At 50.7% G+C, this 15,934-nt stretch overlaps 5 protein-coding genes across 5 annotated transcripts; 2 read left to right on the top strand and 3 right to left on the bottom strand.

The window, feature by feature from the left end:
* Positions 1-3,869: 3,869 nt before the first annotated feature.
* On the bottom strand, positions 3,870-5,027 carry MYCFIDRAFT_77211 (uncharacterized protein; the record flags this gene model as incomplete). Its single annotated transcript, XM_007924560.1, has 1 exon — positions 3,870-5,027. The coding sequence occupies one exon, from the start codon at positions 5,025-5,027 to the stop codon at positions 3,870-3,872; it is 1,158 nt and encodes a 385-aa protein (XP_007922751.1).
* Positions 5,028-5,329: 302 nt separating this feature from the next.
* Positions 5,330-5,764, bottom strand: MYCFIDRAFT_77212 (uncharacterized protein; the record flags this gene model as incomplete). The annotated part of the gene is made up of 1 exon (XM_007924561.1): positions 5,330-5,764. One exon carries the CDS (start codon positions 5,762-5,764, stop codon positions 5,330-5,332), a length of 435 nt encoding a protein of 144 aa, XP_007922752.1.
* A 639-nt stretch (positions 5,765-6,403) lies between these two features.
* On the bottom strand, positions 6,404-7,207 carry MYCFIDRAFT_77213 (uncharacterized protein; the record flags this gene model as incomplete). The annotated part of the gene is made up of 1 exon (XM_007924562.1): positions 6,404-7,207. The coding sequence occupies one exon, from the start codon at positions 7,205-7,207 to the stop codon at positions 6,404-6,406; it is 804 nt and encodes a 267-aa protein (XP_007922753.1).
* A 1,020-nt stretch (positions 7,208-8,227) lies between these two features.
* MYCFIDRAFT_56162 (uncharacterized protein) lies at positions 8,228-9,095 on the top strand. Its single transcript, XM_007924407.1, has 4 exons — positions 8,228-8,256; positions 8,324-8,386; positions 8,506-8,577; positions 8,679-9,095. The coding sequence occupies exons 1-4, from the start codon at positions 8,253-8,255 to the stop codon at positions 8,816-8,818; spliced, it is 279 nt and encodes a 92-aa protein (XP_007922598.1). The 5' UTR covers positions 8,228-8,252; the 3' UTR covers positions 8,819-9,095.
* A 5,931-nt stretch (positions 9,096-15,026) lies between these two features.
* MYCFIDRAFT_202723 (uncharacterized protein) lies at positions 15,027-15,771 on the top strand. Its single transcript, XM_007925884.1, has one exon. The coding sequence runs from the start codon at positions 15,052-15,054 to the stop codon at positions 15,577-15,579; it is 528 nt and encodes a 175-aa protein (XP_007924075.1). The 5' UTR covers positions 15,027-15,051; the 3' UTR covers positions 15,580-15,771.
* The last annotated feature ends 163 nt before the right edge of the window (positions 15,772-15,934 follow it).

Genomic DNA, 15,934 nt, shown 5'->3' with positions numbered 1-15,934 from the left:
ACGGCTGTCCTAGGATGTATAGTAGCCTCGTCTATAGTACGACGTACGCGGACCGTAATGCCTTCTCTATTATCGTGCTTATCTAGACTATCTAGCTAGTTTATAATATTAAAGATGTCCTCGGAGAAGTCGTCGAATTCCTCGCCTAGAACCTATTTAATCTTATCCGAGACTACTATATTGCGGAGGCTGCTAGGATTCGATAGAAGATATGCCTACTCTCGGTATAGAATAGCCTAGTCCTTATTATAAGGATTGATTATAGAGATATAGCTGCGCTTCTCTAGTAGAACACGGCCCTGTCTATTATCGTACTAATACGGCAATATAAACACCGCAAGAGCCTTAATATTTAGCAGACGCGCACCGCGACTAAGCTTCTATATTAGATCGAGAATATCGTTTGTAATAGGAATACCCTATTGTCTAACGATCTCGATATCCGGAATGTTAGTACCTGTCGCAGTAGCTAGCGTGCCCTATATAATACGGATGTGTAAGTCTAGCTTCTTAAATTCCTAGTATCGGAGGTCCTTATCTAGCGGCGCGATATAAGCCGTATAGAAAGAGATTACCTTTCGAATATTAATAGTTAGCTTTCCTCTCGGCATAAGTAGTACACTAGTCTATATATACTTATACTCTGCTAGCTCTAGGTCGATGTCCTTAGTTAGATCTACTAACTAAGATCGCATTAGGAGATAGGCACGATTAATGCTTACGCGGCCGTCGACAAAGATAAGAGTCTTCTAGATTAGGTCGGGTATGCCGCAGCCTTCCTCGTTAATCGTATACTTTAGTACGAAGTACTAGAACTTAAAGGATGTTAACTTGTTCTTCGGTAGAGGCTTAATAATATATATCGTATCTAGGCGATTAATGCTACTGCGCTAGACAATGCTCTAAAGAGGCTTATCTCTAATTAGACGAATAGTACGACTCTTAACTAGGTAATCGATTACATCTTTCGGTATAGTAGTAGAGGCCGCGATAGTAGGTATATATATATCGTAGAGGTCGCGAAGGAAGGCGATCTTTCTAAAAGCAACTCGGAAGTTTAGCTACCGATAAAGAAGATGTGCCTTATCGTATACGATCAACCCTAAGGATAGAGCTATAGAGCGTAGGACCTCTTAAAATTCCGGAGTAATACCTTACTTAGGGCTATAGAGGACGTAGTAGTACCGGCCTACCTTTAGGTCTACGAGTATATACAGATCGCGCCGCTTACTATCTGCTATAAGGATACAGACATTAAGTAGTCCTTACTCCTATAGCGACAACTAGCGTATAGCTTCTTTGATATTACCGCCCTACTCGTCCGCGATCCGAGTTAAGACTACTACTTGCTATATAGCTATACCGGTTAGGAGAGCGAAAGCCTAGTAGATTAATAATTTTCTAGAGCTAGTAGCAGCCGGATATATAACATCCTACTAGCTAAAGAAGAGCGACTAGAATATATCGATTTGCTACTATAGAGGTTCGGGTTCTAGGATGCGATATAGATATAGCATTAATAATACTACTAAGAGACTAAGGCGCACTATTTCTTCCTATAGATACTTAGACTTATCGTAATACTATGCTATATCCTACATTAGGAGCTAGATCTCTTTAAGGAGGTACTTATCGTCGCGTATATACTCTATACGCGCCTCGAAGTAGGCATGCTATATATAAGGTAGTAAGTTGTCTAGAGGAAGTAGTAGATAGGCGACGATATCGAATTGCGGGTTATAGCGATTAATAGCGCGTCGACCTCCTAGTAGTAGGCGCTTTAGATCCTTCTTACGTCGCTAGACCTTAGTAGCCTGCTTCGTAGCTTATTCTTCTTATTATACTTGCTTCTTTCGCGCCTCTCTATCCGCCTTTACCGCCCTATAGCGATCCTTAGTGCCTAAGTGCGAGTACTTGCTAGTCTTGCTACTACTACTACCGCCGCCTCTACCTCGACTAGGAGGAGCTATAGTGTCGTCGAATTATAGAGATAGGTTAATAGGTTAGAGGGTTAAAGGGTATTCGAGGCTAGAGTTATTAAAGCGTAGAAGAAAGAGAAAGAGTTAGATATACGCGTTACGTATTTGTAATAATACCGGAAAAGTAGAGCCTATATCTTTTACTTTTACTATCGCTAGACTCGAATACTGCCGCTATAGATCTAGACGAAGCGAGAAGCAACTAGGCCTATTCTAGACCTCTAAACGTATACGCTAGAGTCGCTAAGATATATCGAGAAGGTTAGTATAGTTAGAAGGGCGGAAATCGATCGACCGATACCGAAGATATCGATGCTTCTATAGGATAGTAGAATATCGCTAGTTCCTCGAGCGAAAGGGCACTTCCGATAACTTTAGCTAAAGCAACCGACCCTCTAAGGTATACCGAGTCGATCTATATCGTTAGAATAGCGGAAATCGAAAAGGTACGAATATAGTCGCTACGACTCGGAATTTAGAATAGTAAGCGGAGGTAATGCGGCAATTAATAACGCGATACTATATAACTAAGCGGGTAACGGTAATAGAATCTACGGATGTCGATGCTAATGTCTACTAAGTTTAAGGTTACTCGGTAGCGTAGTTATTATTCTATATAGTCGTTTGTTATAAACATAAGTTAAGCTAGTTTGATTTCTATAGAAGAAGGTCTATATATAATGTAGTTTTACGCTTCTTGCGAATACTTTCTAATTACTATATATATCGTCGCAAAATGCACAATCCGCTAAAGAGACATTTGCGAGAACTTGTATATATGTAAAGTTATATATTAAATGCTATCTAATAGAATGGCAGGTTATAGTATATACAGTCGCTTCCTACTATTTGTCGTTAGACGCTCCGCTGGAGCCGGTTCCTTAGCAGAACCTAAGGCATCCACGGAGCTTCTAAAAGGAGACAGCAGTATAGTACCCCGTTTCATGGAGAGAGAGAATATAGCATCTTCTGCCCGTCTCACGCGTCACGCTTGTTGCAACTTACTTGTCCAAAACGAAACATAAAGACAATGGGTTGCGGAGTACAATGTCTCCAATGGAAACATGAAGTCAGGTATGATCATACTACATGTAGTGGAGCCTCACGCCAACAGCTTCGCACAATGAGAGACGTTGCATTAAGAACGGCAAAAGCAGAGACATGCATAGACTACCTGTTCGCGAGGAGAACTCCAGTGCTCGTCCGGCAAGGTAAAATTGACGACATCTCACTACCGTCTCTTCTCGTTCCATTTCAAGAGCTGCCGTATACATTTGTACAATGAACACCTCAGAGCCCGCACTCGTATAGAAGCGGATTCTAGGAAAGTGGAATGATGGAGGATCTTCCCATGAAAAGCTTCGTGAGCTTTGAAATTCATGTCCGTGGCTAAAACTACAATTGTATGCATGGGGGTGTCTCTCGCCAGGAGAGACTACCCAGCTCGCGTGATTCGCGCAAGCTTTTACAAAAAGTCCTTCCGTTGAAACACAATGCCCATGGTGTTACAGGAAAGCAAACAAGACCACCGCCAACGCCACGCTGAAGAAACAGATGTCAATCTTGGGACGCTGCGGTGTCCACTGCCAGCTTGGCTCTGAGAGCAGGGCCGCGCTCGCCTGCTGGCGGACGGTAGCGCTCGGAGCGCTCCATTTTGGTGACGGATGATGTTGTCTGAGCTTGTCGTTGAAGCGGCGTGTGCTTGGTGAGGATGATCGTGATTGTGTGGTGTTGAACTGGCGAAGCGCGAGCAGGGCGAATTCGATGAGTTGCGCGTGGGTTGCTGCGCGCGCGTGGCAACCGAGAGCTGGCGGCGTTGCCAGGGCGTTCCGCTTTGTTGTGACGCAAACTTCACCTCGCTTGCGCCGCGCCGTTCACATGTGATGCGACTCAAACGTCGTCACCGTCCTCCTTCTCTCTGAGCTGCCGCTCCAATTCGGCAAACTCCTCCTTCTGCTCAGCATGCTTCTTGTAAAGAGCAGCGAGGTCTGAGTCGTGATGAGCTTGGCCGGCTTCAATCTGCTCATCGGTGAACGCCTCCTCATTGTCACTCGGCTCTTCTGCAGCCCGCTCCTCGTCATCGGCCTGATCAGCTGGTACTGGCTGTTGTGGCGGCGGCTGAGAGATGGGGGCGCGCGCAGTAGACTTGCGGTTTCGAGAAGACAAAGATTTCGCGTCAGGGCCAGCGTCCTTCCGCATCTGGGGCTTGATCCAGCGCGTCTTCTCCTCAGCCTCGCCTCCAGCAGGACGGTTCAGGAAGGTGTATTGACGGACCGGAATGGCCGTCGAGTGGGCGTTGGGGCGAAGGTTCTTCACGCGAATCTTCTCTGCTGTGGTCTGCTGCTTCGACCAACCGTTTCGGCGACCGAGAGCGTCTCCAGCGAGAGCAATGCGCTGCGTGAACGCGTTGTTGGAGTTGAGCTGCAGCTTGCAGCAGTGGTACAGGGCATTGACTCGCTCTGCCAGCTCCATGGTGCTGAGCGTTGGTGCAAGGCGAAGTAGCAGGCTGCCCGCGATGTCGTCCGGGTGTGCGACATGGCCGAGGAGAATCTCCTCGTCGCTGAGTCCTTGAGCGAGGTGGACTGTGTCGAGGTTCGGTCTCGCCACATTATCCGCAATTCGTGCGACGATGTGGTTGTAGTCGACCGTTACTTGGATTGCGTTTGGGTCGTATTCTGCTGGAATGAACTTGCTGCCCGTCTTCTCCACGATGTGCATGAAGACAGGAGGATCTTCTTGGGCGGCTGCTTCACCAGTGAGGACGTCTCCGAGGTCGCCATCTGCAGGGAGATCATCTCGTGCGGCGGCAGCCTCGAGGTCTGCAAGCGGGTCCTCATCGTAATCTGCGTCGCCGGCGACATGTTTGTCCTCATCTGCTTCTTCCATCTCTGCGCCTCGACCGCCTTGCATGATCAACGCCTCTGCGTCGAGCATTTCCTGGTCGTACTGTACATTGGCAGCAGCAGCTAGGGTTGGCCGCATTGGCGTGCTCTGCTCGTCAATCTCCATCATGTCGGCAGTATCTGCAGTGTTGTTGATTGGCTCCATGTCGGCACGAGGATGTTGTTCTGGTGTTGCGCACGATTGTTTTGAGTGTCGAGTGTGCAGACTAGAATCGCGATGTTGAGGTTGTTTTGATCAAGCTCTGAATTCAAGCTTGGTGTGCGATTCGTACGCGTTTGTCGGGGTGACTTCACCAACAGGAAGCGGAAGTTAACCCTTATAAGGCAAGAGCAAACGAGACTCGTGAAGCGCTTCAGCGTCAGGAGGCCCATTAACTTTCAGCCTCCTCTTTGTATACAGCATAACAATCACATTCTTATATATGGCAGACAAAGGCCGCAGCCTATTCACTCATCTGTCAAGTCAATGGTCTCAATCGCCCTGTTGCGGACAATGCATTGAGGGCGAGCCATCTTGGGTTTAGGAGCAACTTTCTGGGTGGCTCTCGATAGAGCAGGCGTCCGAACCAGGCGATTGGCAACTTGGGGTATACTGTTCAGAGCGACTCGTGCGCCAGTAGGCTTCTGCTTCTTGGGCTGGCGACTCCCCGGATCAGAGCCGGCCTGCCTCTTCTTACTCGCAGGCCCAACACGCGTATCCCGAAGACAGCGAGGCGCTCCTAGCTCGAGCAGGAATTCCGGAAGGTCAACAGTGTATGGCTTGTACGGATCTTTGGCGTTCTTGGGATCATATGTCTTCCTCTTCCTGTCAGATGGCTCCCGGCACTCTCCATCGTAGTCAATCGGAATCACAACCAGGGCATTATATTTGATCTGGACCATGGTTGGTTCACCTGTGAGGGAAGTATTGGTGGTCTTGCTCAAAGGCTCCACTACTTGCCAGAGTCCATAGACTGTCAGCTCGGTGGTCCTTGAGAGGAGGGAAATACATACTGATGTACACCCATCTTGTTCAAGGGGCCCGCAAATCACTTCCGGACACCGGTAGCACAGCGACTATACACGTACAGCCAATGTGTATGCATTTTGGGAAGACCATCAAGGGAAAGGAGAATCGATGTGAAAGACGCGTCTCAACGCGACAGGAGATGAGGCTCTGTCAACTGCTCAAAGTTAAAAGATGGCCAGGATTTGGACAGGGACCATATGATATATGGGTGAAGAAGAGGTTCAGCTGGTCTGCTCTTGTAAACAATGCCATCAGCAAACGACAAACTGTCTGCTATTGTAAGAAAGACTCTTTCACATACATAGAACAAAGAGAGATGAAGTCGAAGCCATTGGAAGCGTGAAGTCTAAATTCTGCCAAGCCAAGCAACAGGGATGAGTAAGCCATCAATTTTGACGAATGGGTGAATCAATATCTACAGCCTTGGTCGACGATGCAACGATGGAAACAATAAATAAGTGTAGTGAACTTTCATCTTCTCGCTAGCTGCAACACACTACTGCTTTCAAACCTCAGTCTGATCGTTCTTCGGAACTACCTTCAGAATCCTCCTCATCCTTGATCAGATCATCATCAGCTTCGGCTCCATCACCCACAGCCTCTTGCTCGTCCTCCTCCGTCCTAGCTGCAGAAGCGGCTTCTACACTCGCCGACTTCGTCTTGCGGTCTCCAGGCTGAACTTCGAAAGCTTGACCTTGACCTGGCGCAGCAGCTTTGAAAGTCGGCGTAGACCATTCGACGCCTGTGAAAGATGTGATTTTCACGTCTTTCTTGTACCATTTGCGGCATGGAATTTTGGCCAATTCCTTGGCTGTAGGCTTTCTTGCCTCATTGTAGTCCACAGGGCTGACCGGATCGTCGCTCGCAGCGTTATCCTCCTGAGCAGAGCCTTCGTTGATTGACGATGAGGACTGCGGGTTATGTGCAGTCTGGTTCTGACGGGGTTTAGGGCTCTGCTGTGTTATCTTGCTCTGGGTCCTCGACTTCGCCTCATCATGCTTGGCTTGCGACCAGCGAAGTTTTGTTGGCGGAGGTTGACCAGCCCCTGTTGACACTGACGAAGAGAATAATGCGGCCGCAGTAGTCTTGCGATCCTTGCCTTTTGGTTTGGGAAGCTCATCATCATCGCTAGTCTCTAGGATATTATCTTCTGCATCGTCAGACTCCATAAAGGCACGGAAGTCTTCAGCCGATGCTTCATTCGCTGGCTCGCGTTCTTCGCCGTTGGTATTTGGCAATAAAGAACCACCTGGTGCAGTTGTATTCTTCGCTGCTGAGAGTTTCCCTTTGTCCGATCGACCTCTGCTATCAGACATTTTGAGGCTGCCGTTCGCAAGTCCACTAATGACGCCTCTGGGAAGAGTGATGTCGAAGGAGATTGGCCAGGCAGCGAATAAAAGATCGTCGCAAACAAGTCGAATGTGCTAGATCAAGAACTCTAGACATGTCTTGGTCATTCCATTGCTTCTCTTGACGCCCTCCTGCAGCCCTCAGTTCAAGTGACTTCGATCAAGCTCTCGTACTCTCTAGCCTGGGTATTCATGATGGCACTCTATGGCTGCATTCAAGCAGAGCATCCTCAAGCGCATTCGCCGCCTCATCAAGTCGTAAAGTCGTACATGGTGCTGGAGAGCATCGAGCATGACCTGTTTTATTCTAGCTCGAAGTACGAGATACATTCTGAGGGATGTCAGGTTCTCTGTTCTCTGATCAGTGGTACTTCGTGGAACAACAGGAAGGAGAGATGGGCTCAAGAATATTCAGAGAGCCTGACATTTTGCTGGATTGAGCTGGGAATGGTAAGCATATTCGTGAGCTTCACAGTGATTCGAGGAATGTAGGCTGCAAGCCAGCATTTACTCATGGCTGAGGGCTTGTAGCTCAGTGTCTGAATTCCATTTTACTCTTTCCACTGGAAGGTCTAGCACGTTTGCAAGCCGTAATTGACAGTGAGATACTTGCAGGAGGAAGTTCAACCTGCGACCGTATTTGGCCAGAATAGTTATTTTGGAGGAGGCTCTCATTCAGATCATTGCATCTTGATCTGGTAGAGTGAGGGGTGAGTCTCGCAGGAAGGAGTAATAGTAATAGTAATAGTAATGGTAGTAGTAATAGTAATGGTAGTGGTAATAGTGGTGGTGGTGGCAATAGTAAAATAGTAAAGCAAATTTAGCAAAATAGTAATTACCATTTTTTGCGTACTCCCGCTAGCGTCCTTCAAATGAACGCCAATCGGCAGTATCCGCCGGCCGCACTTTCTCGCCAAGCCAAGCCCTCCACATCGAGCGAATTTGATCTTGCGACTTCAGCGACACGACCATCGACCACTCCGAACACTAACCCCCTCGCACCACAGCCAAAATGAGTACGTGGAATACACCGCGTCCAGAGAAAATACGGATCGAGCGGAAAATGCTGACATTGGGCAACAGCGAAGGGAACGTCCAGCTTCGGAAAGCGCCACAACAAGTCGCACGTTCTGTGCAGACGCTGTGGTAAGTCAATGCAGGAGTGGACAGCGGGAGACGGGAATTATGGATGGGACTGAGAAGACTGGATAATTTGGGCAGGGAACTGTGGTTGTGAGGATGTTTTGCTGATCGAACTTCTCCAGGCCGCCGCTCTATGCACGTCCAGAAGCACACCTGCGCCAACTGCGGATACCCAAGCGCCGGCATTAGAAAGTGTACGTTTGCTCACACCGATCTTCCCAATTCGACAACGACACCATTGCGAGTCGAAAGCGCGAGAGGGACGGCCGAGAAACTTGATACTAACACACCGCAGACAACTGGGGCGAGAAGGCCAAGCGAAGAAAGACCACCGGTTCCGGACGCATGCGATCGCTCAAGCTCGTCCCACGCAAGTTCAAGAACGGTTTCCAGCTCGGTACGCCAAAGGGTGCTCGCGGCCCAGCCAACCAGTAGATCAGTCGACCTTCGAGACGGGGACAACTGCGTGCATGGTGATGATTGAGGAAGCATGAGCTGGGTTGCTCGGAGTTCGGCGGACACAACGGTTTCATGACGGACTTTCTTGCTGCGAAAGAACAACAGCCGAAGGGCAGGATGTGGTGCAGAATTACAACTGCGCCTGACCCGGGCAATGTTTGATGGCGGAGTAGTGTAGCGCAGACATGCTAGAGGGCTATGCGAAAAGCTGAAAATGAGCGATATGAACCCAGTTGCACGTCTCTCGTTCCTGCCTTCACTGGAGATGCGTATGCAGCGAATGAGGAAAGCTGCGCTCCAGCTGCCAATACCACTTCCACTACCACGACCACGACCTCTCAAGACGTCGCGAAACCCGAAATTCTACGACAATTCGAAGTAGCTGGTATCACCAACATTTACCACTCATGTACGCTCTAGGTTAAAAGGGCTGAGGATGCCCTGATCCCCTCAGTCGTACCAAAGATCACGACTCGTGTTCTGCCATCGAAGAAATTCAGGTTTGTCTCCGCGCTGACCGCAAGAAGGGTATTAAACAGTGGAAAACTCGTCGACCATGTGAACAGGCTATCGCTCCGAGGCGGCCGAACAGGCAGTGGCTTGTCATCTTCGCTGTCCTTGGCCTCTCGTTCAGTCGACCGTCCTGACAGCAGGGGAACGGGATCCATTTCGTCCAAGATCGGCAAACTGGACCACAGCCAGCCTTAGGTGGTATCTCGCGTTACCCGACCGTGCATATTCGGTACCTCATCTCTAATTCCTTGATAAATGTGGACAGGTCATTAACATCTCAGACCTCCAACGCCCTGACTCCACCACTCAAGATGGGCGCCACATGTTCTCAGTTCTTCCCACCACCACCAACCGTCGCGCATGACTTGCATGTTCAATTGCGGGATTCCGGGGTGCTGAGTGTGACGCAGAATCCTGGAAATTCGAAGGCGGAATGGGCGAGGCGTTTTGGTTGGTTGGTGCCGTGGCTCGCGGGGTTTTTGATGTATGAGGCGAGGTTTGGGAGTTGTACGGAGTTGTGGTGTGGGGTTTCGGAGGAACTTACGATGGATGATGGTGGGGGGTATGTGGTGCCTTGGGGGAGGAGACGTCTATGAGAGGCCGAGGGAGGATGTTTTGGAGTGTTTGGAGGGGGAAGAGGAGGGTGGGGATGGGATTTGTAGGGAGTTTGTGGGGTGGTGTGAGGAGATGGTGAGGGATTATAGATGATAGCACGTATTCTGCGTACCAGGTGACGCATTGCGAGTGGGAGGTGCCCGAAGAATACTACGTCGACGCACTCCGCCCAGCCAAGAAGAACAAGGCTCCTGCGCAGACGCCTAAGGAGCGCGATAGTAACGACGACAGCCAGAGACGCATATGCCCGCCAAGAAGCGCACGCGCGCTACTTCCACGTCCACGCTAGCCGAGAAGACGAAGAATAACGAGGACACCGGTGACGAGGCGCCTGAGTTCACGCCGAAGTAGGCTAAGGACAGTGGGATCATCACTAACAAGAACCAAGCCCATAGGAGAGGTAAATATATCAACGATTGGTTAGATCTGTCCACCAAGATGCATTGCACGATTTTCACACTCGGTCCTGCGTTCCACAACACAAAAGTACAACACACACAACCTTGGAAATCCGCAAATCTTCTTGCTTCATCATCATCATATCTAACCATCATCATCATCCTCCCGAAACCACCGCGTAAACCTATGCCACCCATATCTCCAACTTCTCGCCCTGCCACTCCAATCATTCAGTAAAGGAGAAGTCTTTGCCGCTTTCCCACGCGGTCGCCTGGGAACTCTGGGATTCATGTACGCCGGATGTGGTTGAATGTCGAATCTACATCGAAGTTGGGTGTTTTTGGAGCTTGAGGGCTGAGTAGCGGGTGCATGGGTAGCAGGAAAGGCGGTTTGGGAATCGTTGGAGGTCGATATGGTTGTGGGTTTGGAGGATGAGGGTGTAGGGCTTCTTACTAGGTTGGATTTGTGAGGTTTAAATGACGACGCCGTGTTGCTTATCGATGTTGAAGCAGGCATTTTGGTACGCAGATCTGGGTCTCTGTAGAGGGCATGGGTTCGGGTTGTTCTTTACAAGGGGGAAGAGTGTTGTGTATAGTGAATGAGGGGAATGGAGATGTGCAGAATTTCTTCACCAAATACTTCTGCGTGATCACAAGATCTGCTTGCTGGTGCGCGGGCCTACCAATCGATCAGTGCGATTGTCAATCTGCGATCACTATGCTTCCTGGCACGCTGGGAGTCTGACTGGAAATGCAGGAGGAGTGAGGCGATGGTATGGCTGGTGATGTTACCCATCTCGAACAATGCTCAGTGATTCTTGCTCCAGATTCCCCGGCAAGCAGCATGTCAACAGGCTGGAGTTGGTTATGGTGATGGAAGAGGGAGAATGGCGATGGGCTTGGGAAGCTGTGGATGCAGTACAGGTACAGGCCACAGCGCGCCCACTTCCGCGGAGAGGCGAGTGGAAGTTTGGACGCATCATCGATTGGCGACACACATTATTCTTGCTTGCCATGGAAGCGCCTCGCCTACGACTCTACACCAAGCATTCCTCGCTCTAACAGTCAGCGCCGTCGCAGTTCCTCCCGACTTGCTGCGACTGCTTCCATATACGGTAAGGCGCCACCAACGCAGACAGCTCCCGTGATGAGTGTCTGGGGGGCATGCTAGAGCGAGCTGGAGCATGTCTGACAGCTGGAGCCCGAGATTCTCTAAAATGTGCGTCGGCAGCGAAGAAGGCGGCACGAAGCCAGCGCCAGCTCCATCAGGCATTCTGGACGTATGGCGCTGGCGACCTCGGACTCCCGCCCTATGCCATATCGGCCACTCCACCTCACGACCTCCCTCTACGACACGATAGCACGTCGGCGAGAACGATCCGAGCAGCACGAGAGCAGAAGTCCGAGACTCCCCACATGCTACCCGATGGTGAATATCTGGATTTTCTATATCCTCCACACGTATTGGCTTGGGCAAATCGGGTCAACGGCCAGCTCAAGGAGCCCTGGGAGAGGCGAAATGCGAGGCGCTTGCCTGAAGGCTTCGTACAGGCATCAAGGTGCTATTCGTCGAGATCGCAGGGTCGGCAGGTGAAGGCGCATGGTTCACGATCACCAAGAGATGGCAAGCACCAGGCAGAAAGCAACAACATTGGTCCAGTCCAACTTCCGGGTGGTATAGATACTGAGCGCGATGGGCAGGCGAGGCCCGCGGTGGCCAAGGATGCCATGAGCGGGTATACGATTAACGAGCTGCTCTCACGGCGACCGAAAGTATCTGGGCTCGGTACTTTGTCAGAAGAAAGCTCATACCATCCATTTACTGCCATTTCTGCTGCCGAACTGGCGGAAGACCAGACATTGGAACAGTCTGTGGATGCAGTCCGGAAGACAGAAGAAGCGGCCAGATTCGAAGATCGCGCAGGCGCCCACCCAGGCTTCGAAGGCCTCACCCGCCTGCGCCGCACTCTGGCCTCAGATTCCCTGAAGGCATTACCTGAGCTTGTTGACCAGACGTGGAAGCTTTACATTTCATTGCCGTCTGATGACAGAGATGACCTACGCCTAAAGGAAAGACTTTTGAGCTGGCTCTCGGAAATTCAGAGCACAGACGTCCTCGCATACATCGTTACTCTCTTTTGGTCGATCCCACCCAAACAGAGGACGCTGGCATTGTACCAGTCTGCATGCCAGGCCTTCCTCAAGATGGAAGCATCCCACGAAATGGCCCTGACATTGCATGACGAAGCTGTCTCTCATCTGCCGAATGTCTCGCAGCTATCATCGTCGATGTTTTCTGTTGTCATGCGGCGTGCCCTATGGCACCTCGCTTTGCGAATCTTTAGAGCTTCGGAATCTCAGAGTAACTCTCGACAACATGGCCTCTTTCTGGTGAAAATCGGAGAGCATGACAACCTTGATGTTGCGTATGGCTTGACATTGCACATTAAACCCTTGTCCGAGGATCAGAGACAGCCCTGGCTTACCATGTGGGTGCACATCGCGAAAGAAGCGTGCCAGCAAGCCTTGCAGGATCGAGTACCGGTAGCCTTCAAGACCAAGAGGGACTACCTCTATTCCCTGGTATATCGCTTATCGCGTTGGGCCCCTGAGCAAACACATTTCTTCGAAACGCTCTTGGCTCGTCGATTGAACCTCCTTGACGAATACCTGCGCTCTCACACACTTGTATCACGAGACACTTGGTCAAGTCCCATAATCTCCTGCCTCTATCAATGCTATCGCGAAATGCCGAATGCAAAGCTCAACGAGGACCTGCTTTTCATACTCTTGAAGATGTGCGGCGGCCGAGCCTTATTCAGGCACACTGACAAAGATACCATCCAAAACGTTTCTATCGGCTTCGTGGTAAACGACTGGCAAAGATGGCATGGCAAATTAAGACTTGATGCGGTTCATAAATTGCTCCTGTTCGCAGCCCGGGATGCAAACAGAGATCAAGTTGAGAGCTGGTTCAAGTATCTTGAGCGCAATTACAGCCAGTACGAAGATCAGAAAGCTGCCTACTGGACTCGAATTCTTGTACACGCCGAGGCTTCTGATCTAGTGTCCGCTAAGACAGCATTCGAGAAAGCGCGCGCCGTAGCCAAAGCACACAACGATGAACTCGATATAGAGTGCTGGAACAGTTTGCTGGCAGCCTACGCGCGTCTCGACGATCTCGATGGCGCACTGTCTCTTCTGAAGTCTGCAGTGCACGATGTTGGCTTGGTACCCAATCGTGATACCTTGACAGGAGTGTTGAGAATGCTCGCGCGGCGCGGAGATGTACCCGCGACAGAAGATCTCATCGAGCAATTCTATGATCTGACCGGAGATTCGGCTCGAGCTTGGCTGATTGAGGCCCACATCGTTGCACTGTGCTATGCTCGACAAACACAGAAGGCCGAGGAAGCAATGAAAGATGCCGTCAGGCGCTTTCGAGCGCGCGAAATCAGAGGCTCTGTGACCGGCTGTTGCAATGCCTTGCTGGGTCACTACGCAACGCTGCACAACATCGATGCCGTCATGAGCACCTACCGATGGATGAAGTCTGAGGGCATACGGCTGAACGGCAAATCGTACGTTTATCTCCTGCGGACATTGGTCGCATTCCGACAGGCGAACGCGGCCTGGCTCATTGTCAAAACAGTGATGAGGAGCGAAGGATTCCAGCCTCAGGCGGCGCACTATGACGCCGTTATGACGGGGTTTATTGACACCAGACAGTATGGAAGGGCGGTCTTCGTGTACAAGAAGCTCATTGCGCACAACGTCCGTCCAGGCGCGAGATCTAAACAGCTTTACACCAGGGCCAAGTCTCTCCAGCAAGCCCAGAAACAGGACAGGGCAGTAGCACAGCATGCTTTACAACTCGAGAAACGATCCCTCCCGGGGGCAATGGCGGAGCTTCAGCGGATGGTCCGGGGACTTTCGGATCGGGATCTGTCTGTTGGTAGTGGACATGGTCTCTCAGCTGCAGACATGGTGGGAGACATGTTTGCATCCATCATCTGGATCCATGGTGGTCGAGGATGTCTCGAAGAGGCCAAAAATCTCTTTGAGCAGTCGCTGAGGATTATGCAAAAGTTCGGGCGAACACAGACGCCAAGCTTTCGCCTCCATAGTGGCCTCATGAACGCACTGTTGCGTGCGGAGGAGTACGAACAAGTCGAGGCCTACTGGCGTGTGGTCAAGGACCAAGCGGACAGAGTTGCTCCACCCTCCGCTGTGCCTGAGTTGCGGCGCTCACACGATGGGCCAGAGAATAAGGTGACCGAGCCAGCCTCGGAGCATGCGTTCCGGCTCAACGCTCCTGTTGTGGAAGCGTCGTCTCAAGACGATCGTGCTGAGCTTGGCTTCTCTGCAGATGCCAAATCTGATCAACAAGAAAGAGCCGTGCCAGATCTCGCAATGAAACCAACCCCCGTGCCCAAAGGTGCTTCCAATCTTGGTCCGCGGCCAGCGCCGGGACGTCGGAATATCCTCTCGCAACCTTTCCTTCTCTACATCACGGCGTTGAAGGCACAAGATCGAATCGCGGACATGGTTCGCGAGTTCACACGCCTCGTCACTCAAGGCTATACCTTCCACAGGGTTGTTTGGAATCGATTCATTGAGTATCTTTGTTCGGCTGCTAATCCTCCTCTTGCCCTGTTGGCCTTCACACTCACGGAGCGGTATATGATCAGCAACTTTCCTGGATGGCGCCCTATTCCGATCGTAAGTCGCCACGGATCTCGCCGAGGTGAGCGTGCAGAGAGTATGCAGTACATGAGAAAACGTTACTTTCCAACAGAGCAGTTGGTACCTGAGTACCGAACTATGTTGTATTTGGGAAGGGCATTGATCGACATCAAGCGTCTGGAGGCCGGATGGTCTCCAGACTCTGTCAATTTCACGCCTCTTACAGACTCGAATGACCCTGGGACTCAAAAATTGGCCCAAAACTTGAAGCGATTGGTTGGCACTGAGCGACAGATTCGCGCGAATGCCCCTCGGACTGTTGAAGCTGTGGAGAGTATTCCACGCGTCGATCGGGACAGGTTGCAGAGACGAGTGCTGTGGGGCGAGGATTGGCGAAGGCGCATTCCATCGAGGCAGAAGAACGAATTCACTCGAAGAGTCACTCGCGAGCGTCGTGCTGAACGCCAAGCGAGGGATCATGATGAGGACGATGCCACTCAGGCCAATAAGGAAGGTTTCAGATGACCGTCTCGTGCCAGAGCATGAGCAAGAAATTCTTGACAACGATAGCGAAGCTTCCACGAAGGAAATGGATGGCGGAGAGCCGGGCAGCAGTGATGGTGAAGCCGAGAAGCGTGAGTGAAAGTTACTAGAAGATTAATGCGCGGAATGAGATGCGCTTAGCGAAGTATGAATGAATATAAGCAGCTTCACTCCAAGTGCAATGCATCAGGAAACCTGTACATCCTTGTATCATTGCTGATGTCGACGGAGCGAAGAGGCAATGAACCTGATGAGATCGACGTTGGACCATTGGGCGCGAAAGGCATGCGCTGCACAAAGAGAACAATATGTTGTTCTTTGTGTCGAAGTGCTATCG

This window comes from Pseudocercospora fijiensis (assembly GCF_000340215.1).
Source record: "Pseudocercospora fijiensis CIRAD86 unplaced genomic scaffold MYCFIscaffold_2, whole genome shotgun sequence".
NCBI classification, from domain to species: domain Eukaryota; kingdom Fungi; phylum Ascomycota; class Dothideomycetes; order Mycosphaerellales; family Mycosphaerellaceae; genus Pseudocercospora; species Pseudocercospora fijiensis.
This window is presented reverse-complemented; position numbering and strand designations above follow the sequence as displayed.

Excerpts from the sequence above, each read along its gene's own strand:
- MYCFIDRAFT_202723 (XM_007925884.1), top strand. The coding sequence starts at position 15,052 with ATGATCAGCAACTTTCCTGGATGGCGCCCTATTCCGATCGTAAGTCGC.
- MYCFIDRAFT_56162 (XM_007924407.1), top strand. Across the intron at positions 8,387-8,505 it reads CGTTCTGTGCAGACGCTGTG|GCCGCCGCTCTATGCACGTC; the intron begins GTAAGTCAATGC and ends GAACTTCTCCAG. Across the intron at positions 8,578-8,678 it reads AAGCGCCGGCATTAGAAAGT|ACAACTGGGGCGAGAAGGCC; the intron begins GTACGTTTGCTC and ends AACACACCGCAG.